Here is a 12,673-nt window from a genome sequence, read left to right on the forward strand (position 1 = left end):
TCTACGTTGAACTTCTTTCGCACCGTACGTAGCCAACCGTGCTAATCGGAGATGCGATTAATGGGCCAATAGGTGTCGGCCTATTTGCGTGTCAGCCTATTAGCCTATGATCCCGTTACTTAGGTCACAAATGAAGCCAGCTCCGCTGTTAGTGCACAGATCAAATCAGATGTTGGTACCATTATAAGGTAATACCGATGGATTTTGTATGGCTAAATAATCGTAAAATGATGTGACATTCCACGTACGTAGCAAAACTATGCTTATCATCAACCGTGCGAGCCAACATCGTCATCCATGACAAATCCACTGCTGGATGAAGGCCTCCCACAAATTGTCGCCATCTCTCGCCAACCCTGCTATGGACTCAATCGTCTATGTAGCACCTCCACGCAGTGCCGGATTATCCTCGTAGCAAAAGTAGCTGCTACACGTGTAGTAGCTACACGTGTAGTAGCTACACGTGTAGTAGCTACACGTGTAGTAGCTACACGTGTAGTAGCTACACGTGTAGTAGCTACACGTAGTAGCTACACGTAGTAGCTACACGTGTAGTAGCTACACGTGTAGTAGCTACACGTGTAGTAGTGTAGTAGCTACACGTGTAGTAGCTACACGTGTAGTAGCTACACGTGTAGTAGCTACACGTGTAGTAGCTACACGTGTAGTAGCTACACGTGTAGTAGCTACACGTGTAGTAGCTACACGTGTAGTAGCTACACGTGTAGTAGCTACACGTGTAGTAGCTACACGTGTAGTAGCTACACGTGTAGTAGCTACACGTGTAGTAGCTACACGTGTAGTAGCTACACGTGTAGTAGCTACACGTGTAGTAGCTACACGTGTAGTAGCTACACGTGTAGTAGCTACACGTGTAGTAGCTACACGTGTAGTAGCTACACGTGTAGTAGCTACACGTGTAGTAGCTACACGTGTAGTAGCTACACGTGTAGTAGCTACGGGCCCCGCACTTTCAAGGGCCCCGCGCTAAATGCTTTCAAGCTATCAATTCCGGTTCAGTGATTCTGCACTTGCTCTATTACTATAGTACTATACCGCCTTCAACTTTTATGAACGACTTGGTGTTTAAGGTTAGCGATTTGGCCGTATAGCAAATGAAAAAAAAACACAATTACTTTACTATGCAAGTAAAAAATTGTGTTTTAATATTTACGTGTTTTTTTTTTAAAATTAGAGCCCCTTTATAAGATCATGCTACAGGCCCCGCACGAGCTTCATCATGCACCGCCAGGTTATTTCGCTGCTCCATCTCTCCCCCTGGGCGGTATTTCTCTCTCTCTCACACGCACCCCGTGGCCTCGGTAATGTTACTAATAGATGCCAGCTCGAGTCACAAGATGAAGAAGCCATCTCCGCTGTTAAGTCCATGGCCCAGAGCGGGTATCGGTGCAATTCAAAGGTAATACCGATTGATTTTGCGTGGCTGAATAATGCGAGACGATTTGACATTCCGCTTATTTCACGCGGTTATCGCACGATTCGCCCTTTTTGGCCGCATAAAGAAACTGGAACCACCGGGTGTGGCGGGCATGCTCGTGTCACGCGGTGCCGATAGGCCAAGTCGCGTCTGGTCTGGGGCTTCATGGACCGCGCGGATGGTGGAGGAGTGGGGCGCGCTGGCTCAGGGGCTGCTGAATGGGCGTCGCATTCGCGCGCTGCACTACGAAACCGATACCCGAATTCAATTCCTGGCCACGGCTAAGACCAGTGGGCGAGTGACAGATGAACCGGTTAATGCCCACTCACCCGCCTACCACTCACCACTCATTTCACCAATCCACACTAACCCAGTGTTTCAGTTTATTTATTTTGGTATAGCCCTGTGAGCCATTCGGCTCTTGAATCGGGTGCAACCACAACAAACAAAAAACATGAACACGAAAACATCTTAAAGTGACTGACTGTGCAAAAAGTATGGTCAAGGAAACACCGCGTGACCGACACGGCGTGGCTGCGAGGCCTTCACCAGCGAAAGGGTATCAATTATTCTTCCAGCGGAGTGTATGTACTTATTACGGCGAAGCTGTGCAACTATGTTTTGGGAAGGTTGGGGCGCTTGGTGTGGCTTCGAATGTGGGAGGGATAGAGGGAGTGTTGTAGGGAGAGCGATGGAGTGTGGGAGGGTTGGAGGGAGAGCGATGGAGTGTGGGAGGGTTGGAGGGAGGTAACGGGGCATAGACGGGTGGAGAGAAATTGTAAAGCGGCTTTCATCTCTCACTCCGACCCACCCCCAGCACACACACACATCACATACACGCACACACATCACATACACACACACATCATATGCACACCCACATAACACACACGCACCAAACACCACCCCACTTATCCAATAGCGTTGGCTGGTGACTCCATTTAAATAGAAAAAAGCTGACCCGGGGCTCCGTTCTTCCTCCTTGCGCGCCACTTCCCGAGCGCTAGGAGCAGGCTGATCCAGCTTTCCTCCTCGTTCTACGCCGCCACGCTGAACGCCATGGGCTGTTCTCACAGCACACGCGTGCATCACAGCAACGGGAGGCCCAGGGCCGCTCCGTCGGCTCTCAGAGCGTGGCTCCCATCGCGGGGTAAGGCGTCCAGTGCAAGCTGCTTTGTCAAATCTACTGCCGGATGAAAGGCCAACCCCCAGCGCCGTGTCGCGCTGATGTGCGGTTGTTTTGCCATGCCCCGCCACGCTGCTCTGTGTCGTGACTCGGAGATGTTAACTACCTCGCCTGGTATACAGGAGGTCGCGGGTTCGATCCCGACGCTGACGTCTGTATATTTGGAGTTTGCGTGTTCTCTGCGTACCAATGTTAAACTGCGTACGAACGCAGACAGAAAGCGGTCCCCATCATAGTGTGAACAAATTAATTTGGGGTATCCGTGAAACATTTTTTCGCTTGAATGTTTTTTTTTATCGACTTTCGCGTCGCACCCCATGCCAGGCGAATTACCTGGTGACAGGTAATCCTGATTGTACGCGTTTAGCACGAGACATTACGTTCAGCAATGTGGCACTTCAGCCTGAGAGCCTCCCGATGAGTTGAAATCGATTAACCTCCAGGCGTAATTGTTAGGAGTGATTTCTGCATAGTTTTAAGCATTGGCTGTACAGATGCCAACATTAAACGTTTACAGATATACTGTAATACACTTCGGATTTGGACGTAGGCATTGCAATATTGGAAAAGGAAGCATATTTTACTCACACTACCTCTCTGACCTCTTTTATGTGCTGTGACGAAGGCTCTTTTTTGCCAATCAGAATGATTTTCGGTTCTGATTATTGAAACTTGGGTTCGTTCATAATCTCAGCGTTGATCATCATAATCATTGTCACGCTGCATTCTGAAAATGTGATGCCGCCCATTTGCGTCCCAGCTACAATATTGTGTAAGCGTTCAAGTGTGGTGTGGGGGGGTTGTGGGGAGTCTATTTTTGTATAGGGAATAGAGTTTAGGGTTCGGATTGGAGTTGGGCAGAGGTTATTTTCTCACTCGTAAAATTCCAGAACGATCTTAGAGTGGCTGGTCGTAGTACGGATTATTGGTGTAAGGCACTGCAACTAGAGTACCAGATACCACCGATCCATAATCATCCTATATTGTGCCCTGGATTTCGACTGTCTTGCAAACAGATTCATGACAATCATGAGGATAAAATAAGTCGAGATGTATGTGAATATCTATCCGGACAGTTCCGGAGGAGGTTAATCACTAGAATTAGGGCTTGGGCAGCTCAGAGGCGACATTCCAAGAGCCGAATGCACGTTCAAGGATCACACGGATTTCTCCTCTGTCGCCCGCTGCTCGCGAAAGTTGGTTGGTGTGTCTCACGTCCTCTGAACGCGGTGGAACTCCAGCAACACCCTGGTGGAGAGGCAGTGGATGTCCCAAATCAGAACATTGCTTTGGAACGTTTCATACTTTTACAAGCATAGACTTGGCCGTGCCCGTTACCTCCCGGTTAGCACGGTTGGCTACGTACGGTTCGAATGAAGTTCAATATACATCCATACATTTTTCGGTGCCAAAGTTCAGCTTCCTAGATATGCACTCGAGCGAGTGAGAGAGTGTGCGTGCATGAACGATGGGGGCGATTTGGGTTATCGTCGTGTTTGTAAGCCTCGCTTGAGATTCCCACTTGGGGACTTGCAACTCCGCCCTTTGCTTGACACACAACGGCGAGGGTTTGTCGAGGGCCCTCCGCGTCGCTCTCCGCGTCCACAACAGCTTGTCGCGTCGGGTTTACACGTCGGCTTTCGCGACCAATACCAATCCATAATAGAAGTTGTTTTGGGTTAGATCGGGCTTTTACGCGATATAACCCCCCAAAAAAACAGGTTTCGGTGCCAAAGTTCAGCTTCCTGGATATGTACTCGAACGAGAGAAGAGGGTGCTGTGTGTGTGTGAATGATGCGGGCGATTTGGGTTATCGGCGTGTTGCTTGATATTCCCACTCGGGGACCTTCGCGTTTTACGTGATCTCCCGATCTAACCCCCCCCCCCCCCCCCACAAAAAAAATCTGTGTTATGGTTGTAGCGTTGCAGAGTATATTGCAGCGCCGACATGTCCCGTTTGGAGTGCCCGTTAACATACGTGATCAAATTCCTGTAGATTAATATAACATTTTTGTTATACGTTGATATTTCATTTAAATAATGTTATTTTATTTAATGCAGGAAAGTCTCACTTTGTCAGGATAGTTCGACATTGGGTTATTTGTCGAATAGCACCTCCGATTAGCACGGTTGGCTACGTACGGTGCGAAAGAAGTTCAAATGTACGTACAAAGAATGGGTATTTGGCTTTGTGTTGGAGAAAAACAGGGAACCTGGAGTGACAGTCAACACTGCCACCACACCTCCGAATGCCGTTTGAAAAAAATCGGCTACAATTGCATATTTTGTGTTGCGAGCCATTCCACGGCAGCATCCGGGGTAGTAGCTGGGTGGAGTCGCCTGCTTGTTCCATCAGAACACACGTGCTGTACTGGGGTAGCTGAGCTGAGTGGAGTGGCCCGCTTGTTCCATCAGAACAAGCGTGCTGTACTGGGGTAGCTGAGGGGAGTGGTCCGCTTGTTCCATCAGAACACGCGTGGTTGTATTGGGGCAATCATCAGTGACACACACCAGATGACTTTCACCTCACCTAAACAGACTTTTAAAGCAAGTGCTGTTAGCGAGCACCTATGAAGGCCGGCACTGCACACGAAGGGGTGGGTGTGGCCAGCATCACCCCCGGCCGTCTTTGTCTCCCCAGTGCCGACGTGTACGCATCGCACCGGGTACTCATTTGAGGCCCAGGACCGGTTCAGATAATCGTCACCGGTGTTGGCCGTGAGCGGGAATCGAACTCGGGTCGCCGGGGTTTGGAGCGCAGTGCAGTGTGCTAACCGCCACACCACCGCTCCCCCACACCACAAAAAAGACAAAGACAAAGATCCCCCGTATAGCCTTAACAGACTGTAGGGACAAGTGCTGTTAGCGAGCACCTATGAAGGCCGGAACGGTACACGATGGGGTGGGTGGCCAGCACCACGTCCGACCACCTTTGTCTCCCTAGTGGCGATGTTTACACACCGCACCAGGTACTCATTTGAGGCTGAGTGAACCTAGGGGAGGCCCAGGATCGATTCGGCTAATCGTCACTGGCGTTGGCGGTGAGCGGGAATCGAACTCGGGCCACCGGGTTCGCAGTGCAGCGCGCTGACCGCTACACCACCGCTCCCCGCGTGGGAGACGGCGATCTGCCTGCGCAGTGCCCCCAGTCGCCATGGAATGATCATTGCTGACCGCCCCCAGCCCACTCCACCCCCCACGATCAGACAGATTCTGGCTTCCCGCTCGCCGCGCTCGCCGTAACTCGAGCGAAGATGGGGGGGGGGGGGGTGGGGGGGGGTGACTTGGCACAAAGAGCGGCGGCTGGACCAGAACACCCCCCCCCACACCCCCACTGTGTTCTCTCAGTCGCGGTAGAGAGAGAGAGAGTGGGGGGTGAGTCGCATTGAGAGACCCTCCACGATCGCATTAATCGCTCCATCCACTTCCACGCCCCGCCAGCACCACCAACTCCCCCCCCCCTCCATCTCTCTCTCCTGCGTGCTCCGCCAACTCACAGCGAGCGGTGGCCGAGCGTTGTTGTGCCAAGCGTCCCGGAGCAACGAATAAAATCCACCCCGCCACCCGCACCACCACCACCACCACCGTCCCCGCACACGGCACAATCGCAGGGAGGTGCTGCATGAGCGTTGTGGTTCGCACCGGGCGTGCAAATCCATATTTTCGCCGGTTCGATCTCCCAGCGCGGCAGTTTGTGAAAGTTGCTTGAATCTCTCCCCCCCCCCCCACACACACCCCTGTCCAGTCTACAAGGTGGCCCTCGCTTCATGCGGGTTCGGTTTGTGCGGTTGTCACGCTGTGTGTGCGGCTGAACTGTTTCTACCCAAAATCCGGTACATGGTGCGAGCTGAGTTCACTCTGCACGCGGCTACGCGGTCGGACGTGGGATAACATTGTGTACTGTGCTCGCATAATGGACATGCAAAAAGTACGTTGCCTCATTAATCCACCACCCCCCCCCCCCCACATTGCGCAAGAAGAAGTCACCACATCTACGCCTCTACGTAAGGAACGAAACAGGTGGAGGACTTCTCCACAAATCTGGCTGTCGCCTGATGAAGCTGGTTGTAATTACTGGAGAAACGTCGTACTCGGATTGTAAATGTTGTGGCTTGGCTCTACAACACACCGGTTAGTGCTGTACTAGTGACGAATTGGCCACGTTCTGTTTACGTGACCACCCTTACTAGTTGGCTGTGTCGGGTGGTGGCGGGTTTTAACGACACATTTATTTATTTACGCGCTCTAACCCAAAAACAAGATGTACTGTGGACGAACAATCCATTTGTCTACGCTGACCTCTCTTCTGCCCACAATGTGACAAGTACATAGCGCTGGTGGCCCATCCAACCACTCTCCGGGCTCAACCCCGCTGAGCCCCCCGAAATTTGACGTGCGCGCGTATCACGTAGGCACACGTATTTCAATATGTGTAGATAGCAAAGGCAAAGATCCCCCGTATAGCCTTAACGGGCTGGCGGGGAAAGTGCTGTTAGCGAGCAGCACCTATGAAGGCTGGAACGGTACACGAGGGGCTGGGTGGCCAGCACCACGCCCGACCGCCTTTGTCTCCCCAGTGGCGATGTTTACACACCGCACCAGGTACTCATTTGAGGCTGAGTCAACCTAGGGGAGGCCCAGGATAGATTTGGATAATCGTCACTGGCGTTGGCGGTGAGCGGGAATCGAACTCGGGCCACCGGGTTCGCAGTGCAGCGCGCTAGCCGCGACGCCCCCGCATCCCCACTACATCGATGTGCCCTTACTGACACCTCGTCTCTTGCAATGTGCACGCCCACAGATCTATTGACGGAACGTTCGCGCGAAGAAGACCTCGACCTCGAATCGACCGAGTCCAAGGTGGCACAACGAGAACAACAACATCAACGACGACCCGGCCCGGACGAGACCCTTGCGGACGTTTGCGCGGCCGATTCCGAGACGGACGGATCGCCGCCGCCGCTGCCGCCGCCGCCCCCCTTGCCGGGAGTCGGTCCCTCCGCAGCCACCGGGCCTCGCGCCTCTGTGGCTGCCGACGGCCGCTCGTCCGCCGGGGACGACGACGCGAACCTTCGCTCGGACACGATGGGGCGCGACGTCGTGCGGCCCGCGTCGGCGGAGGACCTCCACGGCATTCCCGACCGGGGCGGTCCGCTCCCCGTGGGTCGCTCCCGAGGTTTGTCGGACGACCCGCTGCCGGGGTTAGTGGCGGGCGACGGGAATCCACGGGCAGGGCTCGCGCAGAGCGGAGGGAACGCGGAGGCGGGCGAGGCGGACCCCCCGGCCGTCGCTTCGCCGCAAGCGGAGAGCCTGGCGGCGGCGGCGGCGGCGGCGTCTTCGTCGTCGTCCTCGTTGTGCGCCGGAGACGCGGCCGACGGAGTCGAGGCGGGAGAGGGCCGCGTGCCGGAGTCGGCCACGCCGGGTCTCCCCGGGGACACGGCGCCGGTGGACACGGCGCCGGGGGAGGAGGCGGAGACCGCTACGGGCAGCCCTCGTGGCGTCTGTCAAGACTCCTCGTCGGAGGGCAACTGAAAGCATTGTTACGACTGTCGAGTTTGGCGAGAGACGTTTGTCGTTTCGATCACGGCGAAGTAATTCGCCGTGATTACAACTTCTAAATTGCAGGATTTTTTTTTAAATATAGGGACATGGCCCCATACGGACAGCGGGCAAAACTCGTCGAAACGAACGATTGGTTGGCAGATGGCTGAATTTCAATATTTTCCAATCAATTAATGATCACACTCCATTATTTGAAGGCGTTTCTTTGTCCATCGATCCGATTTTTAAATCGAGGAGCTAAAACCAGCCCAAGCACGGTCCGCCCCGCGCAAATGGCCTCCCGGAAGCATAATATTTATTTATAATGGAGGAATCCGATGAGCTATAAAGCTCTTTTACTCACGTGTCCATTAGGGCCACGGGGCCAGGATGTTACACGGGGAGACAGCACCACGGCCGCCACTCCATCTCGTTTCCCCTCCGCACTCGTCGGCCACGATGAATCCACTGCTGGGATGAATGGCTCCCCCACGCCGCTGCCGTCTCTGGCGAGCACTGCTACGTAGCAATGCCCCGAGCACCAGCGCGCTCCATCCCTCCGCGATGGACGTGCCATTGTTGTTGTTCATGACCATTCGCCATCATCCCTTCTTGTGTCGACGACGAGGCCCGCCCGAGTTTTACACAAATAACAATTTCACACGTGCCTTTTTATTACCTATGTACTGTATATATGTTGAACTCCTTTCGCCGCGTACGTAGCCGACCGTGCTGATCGGAGGTGGTCAGTGCTGGTTGGTGGAGGGCCCAGGACAGGATCAGACATCACTTGCCACGTGGCAACACGACCACGTGCTAATCAGACTAAACACAGAAAGTAGTGCAATCTACGTACGGTGAAGCATCTGCTGCTTATGGTTGCGAAAGAAGTGTCGACATTTATATATATACGTACAAAGTGTCCACCTGGTGTGCACATGAAAGGGTGCTCACAGCACGTCTCGATTGTTGGGCTGTGGTAGACATGCACGTGCACCTCCGATGAGCACGGTTGGCTACGTAAGGTGCGATAGAAGTTCAACATACGCACTTACGCAGCCTGTGCGGTCTTAGTCGGGCGTTCGTAGGATCCTACCCAGTCCAATGACTGATTCCCAAGTTGTTTTTGGCCAAACGCAGGGAACTACAAGCCCCGCAAACATTTAAATGGCACTCGGTGCATTGAGGAGGAGCCTGAGAGTCCCTGATGAAGACTGTGTAGCGTGTGTGTCGCGCGTGTGTGTGTAGCGTGCGTGTGTGTGTAGCGTGTGTGTGTAGCGTGCGTGTGTGTCGCGCGTGTGTTTGGTGAGTACTTACCAAGGTAGTGTGGCGGTTAGCGCGCTTCGCTCGGCAACCCGAGTTCGATTCCCGCTCACGGCCAACACGAGTGACGATTATCTGAACCGGTCCCGGGCATCCCCTAGGTCGACTCTGCCTCAAATGAGTACCTGGTGCGGTGTTTATTAAACATCGCCACTGGAGAGATAAAGGCGGCCGGGCGCGGTACTGGACAACCCACCCCCTCGTGTGCCGTGCCAGACTTAATAGGTGATCGCTAACAGCATTTGGCCCACTAGTCTGTGAAGGCTATATCGGGGATCTTTGTCTTTGATGAGAACTCATGGCAAAGAAGGCAGCAACAAGGATGAGTAATCATGTTCACTGTGAAGAAGGCTGCCAATGCGATGCCTTTAAACAAAGCTGGAACACTGAATTTTAGTTTGTAGTGGCCCAGTATAGAATGTTGGATGTATAATATCATCAAACAAAAATATATCACGCATTTATATCAGTTTTTTTAACGAGTGCTTGTTAGTGATCCGATTGTGCCTTAGGCCTATAGTATGACAAAAATAACGGAGCCCAAATATTTTTTTCAGAACTACAATCCTAAGTCACGGTTTGTGTTTGCTCGGGTCAAAAGCTCATAGGTTGTACATAGCATCATACGCACGACCATCGGTTCCTGGTTCCTTCCGCACCGTGGACTCAACTCCGTACGACGAGAGCTACTGAATTGGAATGTACGACAGATATTACTCCAAGTGCCGTGACTGACGGAGCGACTCGTCGACGGAGAACGCGAAGTTTATCGCAATGCGTGTAACAGCACTGTAAAGTGACCGCCCTCTATTCACCGCCGGATGACGGCCGGTACGCGGCACCGAACACATAAATAAATGGTGCCAGTAAATAAATAAATAGCGGCTTGAACGCCTCGCTCATGGCAGGGCCCACGGCCGATCATTCATCCGGGCTCAAGCATCCATTATTAACCAGAAGCTACTCGGCCCTGAAACCGACAGATGCGCGGGGCTAATGGCTTCACGTGAAACCACGCACCGGCGAGATAATTATTTTTTCCTTACAAAAGTAGACGGGAAATAACTCGACGCGTCCGTTTTGCAAAAAAAAGAGTAATTTGAATTAAAAAAACCCAAGCGCCGATATTCTTTGGGTCTTTCGGTAAAGTCACGTAGATGGTTCAAAGTAGTTGTTTTTGTTATTTTTTTGTTATTTTTGTTTTAACCATCTACGTGACTTTACCGAAAGACCCAAAGAATATGAATTCCTGCTGTGACGAAAGCTTTAAGTAAAGATTCCACGCGCCGATTCTATGGAAAACTTCAATTTTGCAACGTGGCCAGCAGCAACAGCAACAAAGTCAGCCTTTGGCCAAACACGGGAGAGAAATTCTAAACCAACAAATTCACGAACCCGTCAAAGCGGCCGCCTCGGCCGAACGGCGGCAAGGTTTTCTCAACCGCTTTGTCGCTCAAGTGGCGAGCCGAGCAGCGCCAAGTGGGCTGTGTGCGTCTGTAGGCGAGTGGAGAGAGAAGGGGAAGGGGTTAGGGGCTAGGGGTGCGTGGGGGTGGGTGGGGGGGGGTCTCATATTCACTCTCAAGACTCTCGCATCAAGCGGCGACCTGGAAGAGGACGGTCAGGCGTCACGATGTTATTAGTAGAGACGGGGGGGGGGGGACTCGATGGAAAGTTGCGTGGGCTTTTCTTCCTATTATTTACATGCAATTTTTGTTTTCAAAAGGCAGTTGGTTTCGTATGTTCGCGTTACACGCACCACAAGGGTAACACAAAACGCTTCCGCGTGGTTGCGGTGCCGCGTGCGTGTTTTTGGAAACGATCGCGTCGACGTTCTCGCTGCCGGTGAGGCCGTTCTCGATGGCTTCTTAGCGTCGCGCTCCCCCAAGTTGAAGTGAAATGCATGGCTCGCCGATTTCGGCGATCGTGTATACGTGTGCAGTGGCGACTTGAAGAGACACGGTATTGAAGACACGTTCGCTTAACATCAGGCGGAGACCCCCACCGCAACAGCCCCGAGTCTCCCGTGCATCTCCCCCTTACATACCGACCGAGGCCACGCCCCCTTCCCGAACCTTCTCGCTGACTCTGGACGCTCGCTCCACCGGCAGACTCCACCGGCCTCTTCCGTCACCTGACCACAGCCCCCTTCTCGAACATTCCCGTAACCACCAGTCCCTTCGTACTCACAGCTGACTCCCCTGACATTACATCCCGTGTCCACTAGTCCACTCACACTGCAGGCTGACTCCCCTGTCATTACCTCCCGTAGCCACTAGTCCACTCACACCGCATGTAGACTCGACTGTCATTACACGTGTAAGGGTTTAACACGCTAGAGTTTGTGATGCTAAGCTGGTCTGGTCGGCCTGCACGATCGCAATGGTCGCCACAGTGGCGAGATGTTAACTACCTCGCCTGGTATACAGGAGGTCGTGGGTTCGATACCGACCCTGACGCCTGCTGCTGTATATTTGGAGTTTGCATTTTCTCCCAGTGGTCGCGCGCATTTTTCTCCGGGCCCTCCGCCCCCCCCGCCACATGTCGAAACGTGCGTTGAGAGGATTTGGCTACTGCTATTCGATTCCACGCGATAAGCCACTTCTTCGTTGAGCTATCACTTGTGGCCCAGGTTGCTTCTGAGCTACACAGCTCATTGGGCCTTACCTGTTTAAAATAAAAAAAATAACAACAGTTAAACAGCAAGGTGACATGAACAGCGCAGTTAGTACAGCGGCACGTGCCGAGATTATTAATTATTGGACCGTTATTCGACGAATAGTCCTTACGGGACTGTTCAGGAAAGCCTAAAACGCCGGTCCGAAGGTAAAATACACTCAAAACGAGTGAACGAAAGCCAGCGCGTGGCATCTACACGGCGTGTAGATGCCACGCAGCGTGTAGATGCCACGCCATAACTACACTCGGTCACGCTAAAGCCTTGCCGCATTGCTTCGAGTGTGAATTTACAATCGCCACGCACGAGTGTGTTTCTGCGATGATGCGTGGAGATCGAGTATTCGGATTAATAACGCCGATCGCACTCAGCGATTGGCCAGTACTTAAACTTAAACTCTCCAAAAGCGCAACTCGGCATTGCGGCCTCGATCACCTTTCACCGAATTCTCGCGTAAGATTCAGTTCATTTACGATGCCGATTACGCTGTGAATGAATGTCGCCTGTAAAC

At 52.8% G+C, this 12,673-nt stretch overlaps 1 protein-coding gene across 1 annotated transcript; it reads left to right on the forward strand.

Moving 5' to 3' along the window:
- Positions 1-2,248: 2,248 nt before the first annotated feature.
- On the forward strand, positions 2,249-11,010 carry LOC116941647 (uncharacterized). Its single transcript, XM_032952939.2, has 2 exons — positions 2,249-2,588; positions 7,426-11,010. Exons 1-2 carry the CDS (start codon positions 2,498-2,500, stop codon positions 8,154-8,156), a joined length of 822 nt encoding a protein of 273 aa, XP_032808830.2. The 5' UTR covers positions 2,249-2,497; the 3' UTR covers positions 8,157-11,010.
- The last annotated feature ends 1,663 nt before the right edge of the window (positions 11,011-12,673 follow it).

Source organism: Petromyzon marinus, chromosome 12, assembly GCF_048934315.1.
Source record: "Petromyzon marinus isolate PM22_M1 ecotype Great Lakes invasive population chromosome 12, UKy_Petmar_22M1.pri1.0, whole genome shotgun sequence".
Classification (NCBI taxonomy): Eukaryota; Metazoa; Chordata; class Hyperoartia; order Petromyzontiformes; family Petromyzontidae; genus Petromyzon; species Petromyzon marinus.